The 17,856-nt window shown below is 39.3% G+C and overlaps 2 protein-coding genes across 3 annotated transcripts; both read right to left on the reverse strand.

The window, feature by feature from the left end:
• On the reverse strand, positions 1–6,101 carry arpin (actin related protein 2/3 complex inhibitor). The gene is made up of 6 exons (XM_063901917.1): positions 5,677–6,101; positions 3,922–3,997; positions 3,661–3,793; positions 2,192–2,398; positions 1,853–2,016; positions 1–1,015 (listed from the first exon to the last, which is right to left on the reverse strand). The coding sequence occupies exons 1-6, from the start codon at positions 5,766–5,768 to the stop codon at positions 1,007–1,009; spliced, it is 681 nt and encodes a 226-aa protein (XP_063757987.1). The 5' UTR covers positions 5,769–6,101; the 3' UTR covers positions 1–1,006.
• Positions 6,102–6,959: 858 nt separating this feature from the next.
• fam169b (family with sequence similarity 169 member B) lies at positions 6,960–16,727 on the reverse strand. Of its 2 annotated transcripts, none has more exons than XM_063901904.1 (9): positions 16,658–16,727; positions 15,038–15,184; positions 13,880–13,982; positions 13,723–13,808; positions 11,124–11,286; positions 10,223–10,405; positions 9,191–9,316; positions 9,043–9,107; positions 6,960–7,469 (listed from the first exon to the last, which is right to left on the reverse strand). In XM_063901904.1, the coding sequence occupies exons 2-9, from the start codon at positions 15,161–15,163 to the stop codon at positions 7,158–7,160; spliced, it is 1,164 nt and encodes a 387-aa protein (XP_063757974.1). In that variant the 5' UTR covers positions 15,164–15,184; positions 16,658–16,727; the 3' UTR covers positions 6,960–7,157. The 2 variants fall into 2 exon arrangements, with proteins under 2 accessions (XP_063757974.1, XP_063757965.1); XM_063901895.1 differs by having other exon boundaries at positions 16,556–16,704.
• Between the last annotated feature and the right edge of the window lie 1,129 nt (positions 16,728–17,856).

Genomic DNA, 17,856 nt, shown 5'->3' on the forward strand with positions numbered 1-17,856 from the left:
TTGAGGTGTGAATAGCTTTTTTAGCCTGTTTATTAAATGTCTCTCCAGTGAAAACATTTAGAGTATATGTGCATGAAATCATACATGTTTGGCGGTTTATCAGTTAATATAGCGAGCAACAAAGAGAGAGCTTTACCCAGAATGCCATTACACAGTAAGTGAAAGTGGAACACTATCAAGAAAAACATATACAGAGAAACAGATGGACAGAATGACCGAGTCGCTGAAGATAGAACTACAAATATTTTACTTTAGAGATACACCTTAAAGTAAAATGTCCCAATCCGTAGACAAGACTTAAAATGACAGTACTGAGGTACCAACACAGTGATTAAGTAAAGCAAATATATTGGACTGTCAAGAGTGCTGCAGGGCTGACGTATTTTTGTAGGCAATTGAAAATACATTTTGGGGCAAACACACGTAAGTGTTACTTATCATGTTTTGTTCAGCAGGATTGTTTCCACACATTAAGACACTGTCATTTCTTAAGCGTAAATGCAGTCGGCAGTACAAAGTTAACGAAATGCTATAAAGGAACTTCTTCACGGTCACATGGCTGCACATCGCTACCACCAAGCTAAAGTCGGACTTGGAATCATGAAGTTTAGTATTCTCATTTAGCCACTTGTTAGCAACCACCGTTTTAATGACAAATGGAAGTTTCAGACTTTCACCAGTGGAGTGAAAGTCATGCACTCTGGATTAAACTTGGACCAAAAAAGGATACAATAGAAGAATTAGCCAACAAAGATTTAAAAGTTCCAGTTCATAAACATGGAGATCTACTTCCAAAGTACCTAGTGAGATGTGTAATCACAGGGTGCATGACAGCTAACAGTGCAGCTGAAAAAGCACCAGTGACACGAGGCTTCCAGCCCCAAGGCCAAATGTGTGTGATGTTAAGTGAAAAGTCATCCACTCTGCAGACAGAGGGATGGGAATGGGTCCAAGATGAAGCAGTTTGACCGGCAGCCTGCAGCAGGGCCAAGAGATCCGGCTCTCCTCAGTCATCCTGAGAGAGAAACACAGTGTCGGTCAGATACCTGCCACAGTGGAGTTCTGCTGCCTCTTCCTGTCTCAATGTAAACATGAGGTTCACACTTCAGAAAAGTCTTCCTGCCTTTTGGTACAAAGTGATTCAGTTACCATACTGTCTTACAGGATCAAACAGCTTGTGCTGTTTGTTCTCACTTTGAGTGTTTTGTCAAATGTAACACAGACTTCCTGTCCTGTAAATTATTCAAGGAAGAGAACCCAGGCTACGTTAGGGGTACGAGGTGATACAGAGTGGTACAATCATAACGTATTTTTGTAAAATAATCTGGAAATTAGCATTGCCAGGGCTCCCTCCACAAAAGCAAAAGGGATTTTTCCAATTAATGAATATTGCAGGAGATAATCTCAGTGGCAAACAAACCTTTATGATTCTTTCACATGTTGTTCAGTAGGATAGTCTCCACCTTTCAACACCACTTTGTGATTTTGAAGCACAAAGTGCGAAGCAAAATGCAAACGGTAAAAGTGAAAAGCTACACATCACTACTGCTAAGCTAAAGTCTAATGTTCTGCCACTTGCTGTTTTTTTGACACTCTTCCCACATACTAGTGGGGTAGTTACATAATTATGATGTATGTTGTACAAAATGTTGTGTTGACATCAATTATTTGAGTTATCTAACCAAACCCGCCTTCAAAAAGCTGTTGACCTTGACATAGAGTAGAAAAAGTGCTAAATGCTAACTTATTTCCATGTTGCAGGTCTCATTCCTGCCCCACTATTACTGTAAATAAGGTAGGTTATATTCGCCCCTGTATATAATCTTGGGTGAGATTTGGAAGGAGCCCTCACCCACTCATCCTCCTCCGCTCCCTCTCCTTCTCCTCCGGGCTTCTGGGAGCTGGCTGCGTCCATTTTGTTGGACATGATCTTGTCCGTCCACGATGCTCCTGCCTTCTCATCTCCAGCGAAGTTACACTTGGTCACTGTGCCACCGTCCACTTCGGCTAAGGAGACTGGAAGACAAAAGTAACGTGGAAAATTCATCTATTGAAATGATTGAGCAAAAAATGAAAAGACATACAACAACACAAAAAAGAAAAATATCTAAAAAAAAAGATAATTAAACTAAACAAATGTATATTTACGGTTTGATTCCGCAGTATAAAAAACTGCATAGTATAGACTCACATATGAAAGGACTGTTTCCTCTGGTCTTCAGCCGTACTTCCTGTCCTGTCTCCAGCTCCGTTTGCTCCATCTCTGACTCCGGGTACCAGAAGGCCAAGGTCCCGTTGGGTCGGTGTTTGTCCGTTATCTTCAGCAGCTCAGACTTGTTCACCATCGCTGACAGCTGCACCTCAGAGAGCCGGTCCGTCTCCCCTTTAGCTTCCACTTCTTAGGACACAAAAGGTTTTTTAAAGCTGATGAAGTTACAAGACTCTCAGAGATATACTGGCTCTGAAAGCTCAGCGCACTGCAACTTCAGGATAGCGAACAGCCAGATGGAACACAAGCCAATAATAAAAGCATCTCCACCAATTTGGTAGTGCTCTGTGGTTCCTATTTCCTGCTTTACTCACATAGGTTCGCACGGCAAAAAAAATAAATACAAAGCGATTCATACGGATGCTTTTCCTGGTGGCCTGGATGTAACGTTATAACTGATATACATGTATTGCTCAACACATTGGCATTACGTATTCCCTTAGCTTTGAATCTGTACTGCTCATTGATTGGCTATTACCTATAAAGTGATGCTATTTTTAAAGGAACTAGTAAGTGAATGGCATTTTTTTGCCAATATTATCAAAAAATCTGATCATAACCTGCTCTGGACAATGTTAGCAGAGGTGGAGAAGTATTCAGATTTTGTACTTGAGTAAAGTAGAAGTACTCAGATCTTGTACTTGAGTAAAGTAGAAGTACCAGAGTGTAGGAATACTCTGTCACAGTAAAAGTCCTGCATTCTAAATGTTCCTCCAGTGAAAGTAGAACGTACTCTCATCTAAATGTACTTAAAGTAGCGACAGTAAAAGTAGTCATTGTTTGATTGGTCCATTTCAGAATAATATCTCTGATATGTTTTATAATGATTGATCATTAAAGTGTTCTCAGAGCTGGTAAAGGTGCAGCTAGTTTGAATGGCTTTGTATACTGCAAGGTAGCTGCTGAGTTTACTCCAGGTGAACTAAAGTCTGATTTAAGGGCTGATTATATTTACCATCATTAATCCACATCTGTAACTAAAGGTGTTCAATAAATGTAGTGGAGTAAAAGTACAAAGTAGCATAAAATGGAAATGCTCAAGTAAAGTACAAGTATCTCAAAATTGTACTTAAGTACAGTACTTGAGATACTTGTACTTAGTTACTTAACACCACTGAGCATAAGTTGCCATGGCAATCCACCTAGGTAAAACAGACAATTCCGGTTTCAGGCTCAACATAGCTTGCTAACTGACTAATCCAGCTGTGCTTCGTTTTCCAACCCTCTGAACCTCAGCCTTCTGAACGCCCACATCCTTACATAGAATAGTTGGCAGACAGACAGTATCTTAAACTACACGTGCATGCAAGAGAAAACACTTTAACCAGAGTGAAGTTTGAGAGAATGGGAATAAGCATCATAAAGTCCAATGCCTGTGGAGATCTACTCACTGTAGGAGGACATGAGGAAGCCAGTGTTGACCTTCTTGCTGTCACTGAAGTTGGGCTCCACCTCCTTCCCGCTGGCATCAAACTTCCTCTGGTGGATGCGGCTGGGTTTGATGTACAGCACATAGAACCGGGCCTGCCAGGAACAGAAAGTGTTGATCAAGTTTCATCCGTTTGCCATGGTTTTGTGGTAACGCTGACAAGGATTTGGGTCATTTCTAAGGTCTTTCTCAAATAAAACAAGGTAGTTTAAACATTTAGTACCTTTTGATTGTTGCAATCCCTGATCGCATGTCTGGAAACATCCAGCAGCTTTCCTTCTAGAAGAACCCCCTGGCCACTAAAAATAAAGTTATATTGACAGACATATCAATTACATTTCATATAAATGTCTCTTTCAGTCATGTACAAACACATTCCTTTATAATATATGTCAATTGATAAATAAGTGCAGACTGCAAAACCAAATTAAAACAATAAAACTTAGGTCAAACATATTTCACGTAAACATCAAATATCAGCCATGTACATATCATTTGATAAATATGTGTAAACTGTAAGGGCATATTGAAACAATAAACGTTTTAAAGAACATTACAGATGAAATCGACAGAATTTAAAGGTACAGATAAAAGGCTTTCATCATGTGCATTTCATTGTGTGTTTATTGTACATGAGGTAAAACGGATAAAACAGATAAAAAAGTAGCTGTTCATTGTGTTTATTTTAGGAGAATTATGTGCAACACCTTTAAAAGAAAGAACTCCCTTAAAAAAAACCCTGTGTAGTGTTGTTTGAAAAAAAAAACCTAATATGTTAAATTAAACCACACCAATTCCAATTCTTTATTTGGACAGGTCTTACATTTTCCACTTTTAAGCTATAAAGTGGTTGTTAAACTAGTCTAAACTTCTGAGGCGTAAATTGTATAGAGTGGTGTAGCGGCAAAAAATCATATGCTTTGCTCAAGGGTCCTCTCCAAGTAGCAGTCCACTTTCCATATTTCAAGTCTGTTCGGGGACTTGAACCTACCGACCCTACGATTCCCAGTCCAAGCCCCTACTGACTGAGCCACTGCTGGACTTACTAAGTAAAGTAAGACGGCCGCTGAGGCACCTGTTAGCAAATTTTACGCAGAGGAAGGATGCAAGTCCAGACAATAATCTTCATTTTGTCCATTTATTTTCATTATCAATGAACACACTTTCCTGTTGATTCCCTTTCTCCTTTCTTGCCGAATAACCCTGGTAAAAAAAAAAACATGTGCCTACTGGTGCCCTATTCCCTCCATCACCTGTCTCCAATATGCAATTACACCAGGTGCCCTAATCACCCAGTGCCCAAACTTGCCTTCAAAATAAAAGCCTGGAAACTACAAAAAATAAATGTTTGACTATATTATGATTTATAAGTGGTGTAAAGTAACTAAGTACATTTACTCAAGTACTGTACTGAATTGCAATTTTGAGAGACTTGAACTTTACTTGAGAATTAAAAGTTTTTAGCAAATGTTATGCTACTTGGATTAATGATGGTAAATATAATCAGCCCTTAAATCAGACTTTAGTTCACCTGGAGTAAACTCAGCAGCTACCCTGCAGTATACAAAGCCATTCAAACTAGCTGCACCTTTACCAGCTCTGAGAACACTTTAATGATCAATAATTATAAAACATATCAGAGATATTATTCTGAAATGGACCAATCAAACAATGACTACTAGTACTTTTGTTACTTAACAAGATCTGAGTATTTGTGAGTACAAACTCTGACTGTTAAACACATGCACAGAAGGCGTTAGCTATCAGGAACTAAACACCATTTATTTTTTATTGTGATTTGCATGGCGCACTGGAGATTCATTTTAATACCGAACATGCAAACACTTACATAATTATGTGTGAGAGGTGTGTTGTATAGATGGGAGCTAATCTCAGGGAAAGCAGGGGAAATTCTCATGTTTCTCAGTGGAGTTTGGTTTGGTCTCTACACTGAGGCACTGCCACTGCTCAGCCCTACCTGTCATAGGAGGACGGAGCCCACACGCGCTCAAAGGTCTCATTGTGCACGGGTTTGTTCTGTAACGAAGTGTTTTGATAAATCCGGCTCATCTTTTACAAAATGTTCTGTAACTTTTCCCGTAAATCCTGTCAGATTTGTCCTGTTTCCTCATTTCCTGTTCCTGCATGTATCCGCGTGAGAGAGGTGCGCTTGGTTTTCGTCCTAGCATGTGCCGCAGCCCTGAAGGGAAGGTATGTTGAATGCAGCGAGAGACAAGGTCCAAAACATTGATAAAGATAATCATAAAAATATTGAGGTTCATTTCGTACAAAAGTAGAAGTACCAGAGTGTAGGAATACTCTGTTACAGTTAAAGTCCTGCATTCAAAATGTTCCTCAAGTATAAGTAGAAAAGTTTTAGCACCCAAATTTACTTAAAATACTACAAGTATAAGAAGTCATTGTGCAGATTTCAGAAGAATATCTCTGATATAAGTTTTATAATTATTGATCATTAAAGTGTTCTCAGAGCTGGTAAAGGTGCAGCTAGTTTGAATGGCTTTGTATACTGCAGGGTAGCTGCTGAGTTTACTCCAGGTGAACTAAAGTCTGATTTAAGGGCTGATCATATTTACCATCATTAATCCAAAACTGTAAAGTAACTAAAGGGATTAAATGTAGTGGGGTAAAAGCACACTGTAGCAAAACATGGAAATACTCAAGTAAATTACAAGTCTCTCAAATTGTAATTAGGTACAATCCACTCAGTTAGTTTACCCCACTGCTGGTATGTGACGTTTTAAGTCAAAGTTTCATCTGGAGAAGAGCAAGTTCACCTCCTGGGCCCTGCCGAAGTGTCCTTGAGCAATGCACTGAACACACAACTGCTCCTAGTCACTGAAACAAGACAGTCTCCTTAAAATGTGTATTTCAGGGCTAATGTGTATGGGTCCTGCTGGTTGCATGCGTGTATTTGTACTGCATTTACAGAGTGAAATCTGAGTTTCCCCCTGTGGGATTGATGAAGTATGCTTTCTTCTCCTTGGTAATTATATACTACCCTGAAGTCTTGTACATCCACACAAATGATTTTTTCTTTTTTCAAGTTAGTGTTTCCCTTACAACACTTAGGGATGTTAGCAAGCACAGGTTCTGCACCTAAACCTAACATTTCTACATTTTCCTTGATTTTCTTTTTGCTAGACTTCCTAAACTGACTTCCAAATCATTAGGAATATACCTGTATTTTCCATAACATATAAAATAGAATTCAAGCGTGACAGAGCAAAGCAAATCAGACAATTTGTTTGTACAAAACCAGTTTATCTAATGCTTTTTGATAGTACCATTGTCCTGTCCATGAATCCTTTAAAAAACACCTAAAAAGCGGCATAAAATCCATCCCAGGAAAACCATTTTAAAAGGTCACCTCGGTACAGGTGCATGGAGCAGCCCCCTTATCTGTACACTGTTGACAGCTTTTCCACTGTGTCTATATTGTCATGTCCTTCGAACTCGTTTGGCATCTCCTTGTTCTTCCTCTTCCTCTCGGGGCTCTGCAGATACACAGGGCTTAGATTTCAGAGCCTGCTTTGTGTTGAGAGACTGTGGTGGTCTGCAGTAAGCTCCAGAGTCCAGATCTTTGGCGTCGGCTCCAGGACAACATCCTGTCCCAGGGATATCGCTGCTTGGGGAGCTTCCTCCTTGGCTTGGAGTACAAGGTCTCATTAGTTGTGCAGACGAGCCTGTTAGCAGTGGAATTTTCACATCGGAGCTGCTCGCTGAGGTCAGCTCCAGCCTACGATCACTGGTCTAGATCATAAAAAAGAGGAGAATGAGATCCCAGGGTACAGTTCCAACCAAAAGTGATTGATGCAAAGTGAACACAAACAAATAGGTTCTACTTTGTTAGAGCTCATGGTACCACTTTACAATAAGTATTCCCTTATAAAGGATTCATAAAGGGTTTATAATTGAGTATTAATTAGGTTGTAAACACTTTATTAATCATTAGGAACCATTTATAAACCAGTTCTAACATAGTTTTCATATGTCAACACAGGCTCACTATTTGGCAATATGAAGGCCTTATAGTGGTTGCCTAGCTTATTTCCTCTTCTTCTTCTTCTTCTTCTTCTTCTTCTTCTTCTTGGTATCTGTTGTTCACTGAGTTGATTCTCCCCCTATCCATCTTGATGTTTTTTATCTCTTGTCTTATAAAAGCTTATTAATGATTTATAAAGAGTTCACAACCTAAATAATAAATGAATTACAAACTATTCGTTGACCCTTTATAAGGGTAGTCTTATTGTAAATTGGAACCGAGCTCATGATGGTTAGTTTATGATTGTTAGACGTGTTGATTCAACTCAACAATTCAGCTTCATTTTTGAGGCTTTAGTGTCTATGCCAAACAAGAAACCGAAAAACAGCATTAACAGGTTCCAAACAAAGTGAGCATTATTTCAAAGGACCCTATTTTGCTTTTGGGGGTTTTCCTTTTCCTGTAGTATGTTCTATAGGTTTTGGTGCATGGTCTGCAAAGGCTAAAATCCCTGTGTTCAGTGGGAGTTTCTCTTTCTTTTCATGAGATTCAATTAGAATTAGAAAGGTGTTAGAGACACAAATCTACTTTGATTGGGATGAACTTCTTTTTTAGGCTACCCACAAATCCCAAAACTAAATACCTACGTGGAAGACTGAGTGTAAATGGTAGAAAAGTAATGACAAGACAATGGCATGAAGCAGACTCAGTAGATGGTTCAATATTAGGAAAAAATCACTTCCTCCAAGAGGCTTCAGAAGAAAACATTTGATGAAGCTTGGAAAAAGTGGATTTTCCCAGAGACGGCTTTCCTTTGCTTGAATATACTACTTGTACTATTTAAACAGTCACATTAAAACAGTTACTAAGTCCGCCTACTATCACCTGAAGAACATATCTAGGAGTAAAGGACTAATGTCACAGCAGGATTTACTGGACTACTGTAACGGTGTCTTTACAGGTCTTTGAATGGTTTATTCTGATCTCCTGCTACATTATGAACCATCCAGAACTCTCAGGTCTTCAGGGACGGGTCTGCTTTCAGAACTAAACAAGGAGAAGCAGCGTTCAGTTATTATGCTCCAAATATCTGGAACAAACTCCCAGAACCCTGCAGGTCCACTGCAACTCTGACTACTTTTAAATCCAGGCTGAAGACTGTGTAATTATACTGTGAAGAAACTTAAGAGATGGGTTACTGTATAGATACAAATTATGAAAATGTGTTACATTTCAATATATAAATACAATGTAACTCCAAATAAAGAATTGCTAATTGAATCTCTAGGAGTGTTCCGGAATGTGTTTTGGTTCAATTCTTTAGAAAAAGCTGGCACCCACCTTCGGAGAAGAGTGTTTATTCCTCTGTGTGCCTCCAGATGTTGGACCACACTCCTCGTCTATACCTAAGAGGACCAGAGTCAAACAGAGTCACACAAAGGATGTACACTAAACACGCATGAATAAAATGATAAACATCTGTGTGTACGGGTAGTGTAGCGTCCCAGCTGGATGCTGAGCCAGATGTTTCGTCGTTGGGTCCACCCCCCCGGAGCCTCCACCTCGTACAGATTCTCCTGGTGTTCTTTATGTTGCTGCAGGAAGCTCCTGCACACTGGAGGAGAGGACACGATGTACAGTGAAGGAAATAAGTATTTGATCCCCTGATTTTGTAAGCTTGCCCACTTACAAAGAACTGAACAGTCTATACTTTTAATGGTAGTTTTTTTTTAATAGTGAGAGACAAAATATCAACAAGAAAATCCAGAAATTTACATTAAAAAAAAGATATACATTTATTTGGGTTTAATTGGGGGAAATAAGTATTTGATCCCCTTGCAACAACCAAGAATTCTTGCTCCCAAGCATCGGTTAAATAAATCCTCTCACTTTGAGAAACTACTCCTGATATCAACTCTTTACCTGGATAAAAGACACCTGTCCACAGTCAATAAATCAGATTACAACCTCTCCACCGAGGGCAAAACCATAGACAGGTCTTGTGATCATGGTGGAACTAATGTCTGAGGACATCAGGGACCAGATTGTAGACCAGCACAAGGCTGGAATAGAAGACAAGACCAGCAGCAAGCAGCTTGGTGAGAGAGAGACAACTGGTTTGATTATTAGAAGATGGAAGAAGCACAAAATGACCATCAATCGCCCTCAATCTGGGACTTCACCATGTAAGATCTGGCCTCTTGGGGCATCAATGATCATGAGAAAGGTGAGAGGTCAGCCAAGAACTGCACAGGAGGGACTTGTTAATGATCTGAAGGCAGCTGGGGCCTAGTTCACCAAGAAAACTATTGGTAACACACTGCACTGTGATGGATTAAAATCCTGCAGAGCCCGCAAGGTCCCCTGCTCAAGAATGCACATGTACAGGCCATCTGAAAATAAACCTCTGAATGATTCTGCCTAATATGACGACACCGAGATAAGAAAAAAAAGAATGGAGGAAACAGAAGTAGAATTGTATAATTGGGCTTTGTGGTGGTTAAAGAGAGCGTCAGCTGACCTGTCACCATGCTGGGTGATAATGGAGCGCTGACTCCCAGGAACTGCTCTGTTGAGAAGGAGGAGCAGAAGTCCTCCAGCATGTGGAGCCCGAAGCCCCTCCTCCTCCAGCTCCTCCTCACCAGCAGCGTGTCCAGAGCAGGCAGCAGGTAGCAGCGGCTGCTCCACCCGTCACACAGGCTGCCTGAAACACCAGAGGAGTTCTAAAGATCATCGCAGTGAAAGGGTCAGTCATCTCCAGACTACAGCATACAGGTGGCCAAACTGGTCCATATTCAAGCTCACAATTCACCATCAATGTCAAAGCTTATAAACACTCAATGGCTGGAGACTTTAAAGTTGTTTCAGGTTGCTGAAGATGTCCCTTCATGAGTTTTGGCACATCTGTGTTTTATATTTGCATCCTTTCTGAGGCTGCAGTGCAATTCTCCTAATGGAAGGGTTTGGGCATCAGTAACACGTTGGAACCTGCCGGCCACCTTAGAAATCCTTCTAACATAATGAAGAACTAAAGATTGAATAATGTAGTTGATAATTAAAGTACAATTATCCAATATACTACAAAACAAAAGTAAAATATCAATTTGTTTATCAGAAATGTGTTTGATATGAAATGCTACTAGATGGTACAATATTAACAAATGTAATTTATGTAAGATGTCTCACAACCTCTCAGATGTCGTGGATAAACAAGAATCACATCTGGATTGCATGTTCTTCTTGCATCATCTTCCCCAGGGTGTAATCTGTGAATATCGAAGTATGACCTCTTGCTGATAGAATACTATAGTTGATGGGAATTTTCTTAACTTAACAAGAACTTGTTTTTTCCAATTATTTTTTGGGGACAGTTTATCTGCATGTGTTGCCATCTTTTCCTCCTCCACCCCCACATGCCATACCTCTGTGTTTGGTGGTGTAGAATCCCACCGCCTGGCTGTCTCTCCACATCAGCTTGCAGCTCTCTGTGCGGGGGTGCAGGGAGAACAACAGCTTCTCCTTAGAGGACCTCTCCGCCACCTGACTGAGCAGGAACACGATCACGCGCTCCATCAGCGACTGCACCTGCAGGACAACACAAACACAGATCAGAACAAACAGCAGGGAAAACACAACTAATAGGGGCCCTATTTTGCTTTGGGGGTTTTCCATCCCCTGTAGTGTGTTCTATAGGTTTTTGTGCATGTCAATGGTCTGCTTAAAAAAAAGGCTTAAATCCCTGTGCTCACTCCAGTTTCTCTCCCACATACTCCCCTCTCTGGTTTCAGACAGAGGGTGAAAAGAGGTGCTGCAGAACAGGCAGTATGAGAAAAATAAAGAGCTTTATGAAGATAAAGCATGGAGACATGTCACAGTAGAGACACTACATACTGATATACCCTGAACATCAGCAGGAGAGGACTCTTTAAAGTAGAGACACTACATACTGATATACACCTGAACATCAGCAGGAGAGGACTCTTTAAAGTAGAGACACTACATACTGATATACCTGAACATCAGCAGGAGAGGACTCTTTAAAGTGGAGACACTACATACTGATATACACCTGAACATCAGCAGGAGAGGACTCTTTAAAGTAGAGACAGTACATACTGATATACACCTGAACATCAGCAGGAGAGGACTCTTTAAAGTAGAGACACTACATACTGATATACACCTGAACATCAGCAGGAGAGGACTCTTTAAAGTAGAGACACTACATACTGATATACACCTGAACATCAGCAGGAGAGGACTCTTTAAAGTAGAGACACTACATACTGATATACACCTGAACATCAGCAGGAGAGGACTCTTTAAAGTAGAGACACTACATACTGATATACACCTGAACATCAGCAGGAGAGGACTCTTTAAAGTAGAGACGCTACATACTGATATACACCTGAACATCAGGTGGAGAGGACTCTTTAAAGTAGAGACACTACATACTGATATACACCTGAACATCAGCAGGAGAGGACTCTTTAAAGTAGAGACACTTCATACTGATATACACCTGAACATCAGCAGGAGAGGACTCTTTAAAGTAGAGACACTACATACTGATATACACCTGAACATCAGCAGGAGAGGACTCTTTAAAGTAGAGACACTACATACTGATATACACCTGAACATCAGCAGGAGAGGACTCTTTAAAATAGAGACAATACATACTGATATACACCTGAACATCAGCAGGAGAGGACTCTTTAAAGTAGAGACACTACATACTGATATACACCTGAACATCAGCAGGAGAGGACTCTTTAAAGTAGAGACTACATACTGATATACACCTGAACATCAGCAGGAGAGGACTCTTTAAAGTAGAGACAATACATACTGATATACACCTGAACATCAGCAGGAGAGGACTCTTTAAAGTAGAGACAGTACATACTGATATACACCTGAACATCAGCAGGAGAGGACTCTTTAAAGTAGAGACACTACATACTGATATACACCTGAACATCAGCAGGAGAGGACTCTTTAAAGTAGAGACACTTCATACTGATATACACCTGAACATCAGCAGGAGAGGACTCTTTAAAGTAGAGACACTACATACTGATATACACCTGAACATCAGCAGGAGAGGACTCTTTAAAGTAGAGACACTACATACTGATATACACCTGAACATCAGCAGGAGAGGACTCTTTAAAGTAGAGACTCTACATACTGATATACACCTGAACATCAGCTGGAGAGGACTCTTTAAAGTAGAGACACTACATACTGATATACACCTGAACATCAGCAGGAGAGGACTCTTTAAAGTAGACACTACATACTGATATACACCTGAACATCAGCAGGAGAGGACTCTTTAAAGTAGAGACACTACATACTGATATACACCTGAACATCAGCAGGAGAGGACTCTTTAAAGTAGAGACACTACATACTGATATACACCTGAACATCAGCAGGAGAGGACTCTTTAAAGTAGAGACACTACATACTGATATACACCTGAACATCAGCAGGAGAGGACTCTTTAAAGTAGAGCTACATACTGATATACACCTGAACATCGGCAGGAGAGGACTCTTTAAAGTAGAGACACTACATACTGATATACACCTGAACATCAGCAGGAGAGGACTCTTTAAAGTAGAGACTACATACTGATATACACCTGAACATCAGCAGGAGAGGACTCTTTAAAGTGGAGACACTACATACTGATATACACCTGAACATCAGCAGGAGAGGACTCTTTAAAGTAGAGACTCTACATACTGATATACACCTGAACATCAGCAGGAGAGGACTCTTTAAAGTAGAGACACTACATACTGATATACACCTGAACATCAGGTGGAGAGGACTCTTTACAGTAGAGACACTACATACTGATATGAAGCAGACGAATAGATCACATAAACACATAATTCTGTTTTCTCCCACACTGTTCAGACCTGTAGAGGAAGCCTGGTGTGTTTATTACTTTGTGTTGTAGTGATGCTGACATACAAACAGATATGAAAGAATCACAGGTACCGAAATCAAGCCACTTCTTGACTTGCTGCATGTTCTTAACACGTCGTCTACACACCACCACTGATGCAGCAGGTACAGAGCCAGCACTGGAAGGGAGAGCGGACAGTTAGTCTCTGTCTTCAGGGTGTCTGCGAGGGCGAGGGGTGTTCTTCCAAACCTTGTGTTGGATCGTCAGGAGGGTGCAGCGCCAGCAGAGTACAGTCGGATTGTTCATCATCAAATAGCTGCAACCGCCTCACATTGTTTGCAGTTATCGCTACCTGAGGGGACAGGGGAACAACTTCATGTTTACATCTACACTCCTCAAATAGCCCTATTCTGCTTTTTGGAGTTTCTGTTCTATAGTTTCAGTGTAATGTGCATGTAAATAATCTGCAAAGGGTAAAATCCCTGTGTTCCCTCCATTGGACTCTTTTGTTTACTTCATATTGACATAATGTAAAATGATGCTTCTATGTACACTAGTGCTTCTATTGGCTAGCGCTCAAACACATTGTACGTGATAAGGTAAGGGGTGGGACATCTCTAAGTGGTTCACCAATCACAACTGAGCCGGCCAGCTAACCAATCAGAGAAGACTGGGCTCTGGTTTCAGACAGAGGTTGAAAAGAGGTGCTGCAGCACAGACAGTATGAGGAGAATAAAGAGCTTTTTGAACATTAAAGCATGGAGACATGTCCCAGTACAGACACTAAATACTGATCAAGTCAGCATTATATGGCCCCTTTAACATGAAGAAACCTGCTTAACAACTAACACTTTCTAATATTACCATAAAACATACTTTTCTTTGTGTGAATATCAAACACAGTGGCTATAGAAACCTTACAGTAGCAAATGATTGACCTCCGATAAACCTCCATTAGAACCAAAGGTGTGTGCAGATATTTGCCAACATGCTACCAATTGTTAATAGAAACTAAATAAAGAAGTTATAAAGATGGTATTAAGTCAAACACTTCTGCCTGTATAGTAATATTATGTACTAAAAAAGCATCATAATGGCCAATATGAAAAAGGGTAGTCATTACAAACAGGGCTGAATGATTTGAATGATCATTTTTATAAACATTATTCACATTATCACTGAAAAATATATGAAAATCATTATCAGATGAAGATCTGCACCAAACAAGGATTTTTTTAAGAAGTCTGTAGAACACGGTTTGTAGGCCAGGACTCTTCTGCAGCACAAAAATAATCAATATATAAGATGATATTTTGAAATATTTTGCCAAATATTGCACTTACTATCCATATTCTAATTTTGATAAAAGTTTTGTTTGTGCAGCTCTTATTGTGCGTATTATGGTACCTTTGCAGTGTGTGATAATTGAAACCACTCTTCATTCTGAGGTCCGGACTCCAGAGAGGAGAGGTAATGTTCAGATGCTGACATCAGGTCAGTGTCCTCCACAGCTGGAAGGTCTACAGGATACATGGCCTCTCCGAGGGAATACAGCTGTTTAAGGGAGGTTTACACATTTACAACGCTTAAAAACCCCTACAGATATTCCTTGGTTGTAATCTCAATGGGGTGCCATTGCAAAATACTTGTATCCAAACTAAGTAGATTTAGTGCATTTTCTGTTACAAGTGTCCCTACACAAGACTCCTTCATTGTTTTGAAGGATGACCTATGATCTGTTAGTTCACTCTGAGTCGATGCAGGTGGAGCTGCTTTTGGTTGAACATTAAGGCTCAGGTCACACAGTTCCATCCACATGTCACTTGAGTGTATTAGCAAGTCAGTGATGGAACGTAATGAAGCACATTTATCAAGGTAGTGTACATAAGTAGGATTTTATTTGTATTATACCTCAGTATTGTCATGTCCAAAATTGGCTGTCAAAAACATACAATTGTAAAATACACTTTTCACTTTCAGCACTCTGCCTCTTCCAAAATACCCAGAAAATATAAGATACTTAACTGGATTGCAAATTAAGTATTCATTTATATATAAGAAACAGATATTGCAAAACTGGAAACGTAAATAAGCACCTAACATTAGAAAATGTAAATGAAAGATTATTTTAACATAGAAAAATGTTGTCATTTTTTGGGTCGGTCCCTCCGTGATCCGCTGCGCCACAGTGTGGGGATAAAATACAACTTAGCGACAGCCACTTTCATTTACTCTGTTGTTCTTTAATATATTTATCTTGTTTCTTTCCTTTTTTTTCTTTATTTCCATTGATTGGTATTATCTAATTTAACGATTTTGTAACCAATGAATGTTTTGAAATCTTGAACGTCATATAATCATACCCCTACTTATGCCACTTCCTTCTATTCCACTACATTTTTCAAGCTAATATTGTACTTTTTTTTTTACTTGTATGGGACAGCTTTAGTTACATCCCTGATTCAGATTATTTGCTAATAAAATGAATAATCATCATGAATAAGTACAGGTTGAAAAATCCAGCAAAAGCAATTACAATTAACTGTGATGCACAGTAATGCATCAACAATCAAAAGCCCGAAACTAATGGGAATCTGAAATAGGGAATAACGGGTACTAGTAACTTTTATAATGTAAGTATGTTTTGATGCAACAACTTTTGACCTTGCAGGACTTTAACTCCTAACAGTGTTTGTACTTTTACTAAAGTAATAAAAGGATAATGTTGTGAAGTTATTCAGAGACTTCACAGCAGGGCAGCACTGATACAGCAACATTGCCAGGACAGGTATGGGTAGTGTTTACATGTGTACTTTGAACTGCTAATTTACCAAATGCTAACAATAACAACATGTCAGGGAAACGTAACGTTAGCCACGAACCCTTGCAGGGTGATTTCAAAACACGTTGTCAAAATGAACTTACTTTATGACTGAATAGGTAATAAAAATAGAAGAGTTGTTGACGCTGAATAGCGAGAAGTTTTCTGTCCCATCTGTAACTTCCCGAAATGTCTCTTTGACCCACCTTGACGTGTCTTCTGTTTGACGTGCAGCGCCCCCCTCTGTCGCTGCGTCACTCCGTCCGCGTGCAAGCTCCGTCAGGATGACCGGAAACAGAAGAGGAGGACTTCAAAATATAGCACACGATTTCAGAATCAGAACACCTTTATTCGTCCTACAGAGGGGACATTTACATTGTTACAGCAAAAGTGAGGATGGAGACAAAAAAAAAAAACACTATTAGAGAGGGCATGCAACAATATTTAAAAAACACAAACAAAAAATAAATAAAACAACATTTATTTGTGTTTGCTCAAAACATAAATAATAAATACAGTATTTAAACATAGTCTGCCATACCATACTGTTTTTACGGTATAAGAAGTTAATGTTATTTCATTCAACGAAAACTTCCAAATCTACGTTAATTGTACTCTGGAACAATACAATGTAATGACAAACATTTATAGGCCTATTCAAATAAATCAAGTATTTATTTGTGCATCATCTAAATTTCAGGTGACCTTGGCCTATTTTGTTCTTAATGAGAGTTTTGCTTCATCATAACGTGTGTGTTAATCCCCCCATTGAAAAAGACACCCCTCCAGACATGTCTTAAAACGTGTAGTTGTTTAAAAAAAAAAACTAATATTTGCGTGTGATGAAAAAAGGCTTGAGAAAAGAGACATTAACTAATTATTACCATTATATCTCATCCATCGCTCTTTTTAAAATCCAGAATTCATTAGACACAAGATGTCTCTTAATTATCTGGAAAGAACATTTTCAAGACTCAAAATCAATGTTTAGGTACTCTGAGTACTTCTCTTTTAATCTATTTTATAATTCTACTCTTGTACTTTTTACATACCTTACTTTTGCTTGCATTTTGGAAAATGGAAGGAAAATGGAAAAGCAAGATTTAAAAAAAACCTTAATTATTTTTCACACACATGTATGCATTAAACCCATCCCAGCAGTGGGCTGCATTGTTGGTGCTAAATATGATTTATTAATATAAATCATATTTATTATTACTGCATTTTTTTGTGACAGCTTTATTTTCAATTCATAAACCAAGGATATAGATGCAGAACTAGTATGTATATACAAAATATAATACATATTATGTTTTGTGCAATTGTTGAAATAGTGCTTCAGGTGAATAGTTTTGCTTTTCACTAGTGTGTTGTTTTGTTCTGAAAAGGCTTTACCGGAAGTCGT

This window comes from Eleginops maclovinus, chromosome 2, assembly GCF_036324505.1.
Source record: "Eleginops maclovinus isolate JMC-PN-2008 ecotype Puerto Natales chromosome 2, JC_Emac_rtc_rv5, whole genome shotgun sequence".
In the NCBI taxonomy this organism is placed as follows: Eukaryota; Metazoa; Chordata; class Actinopteri; order Perciformes; family Eleginopidae; genus Eleginops; species Eleginops maclovinus.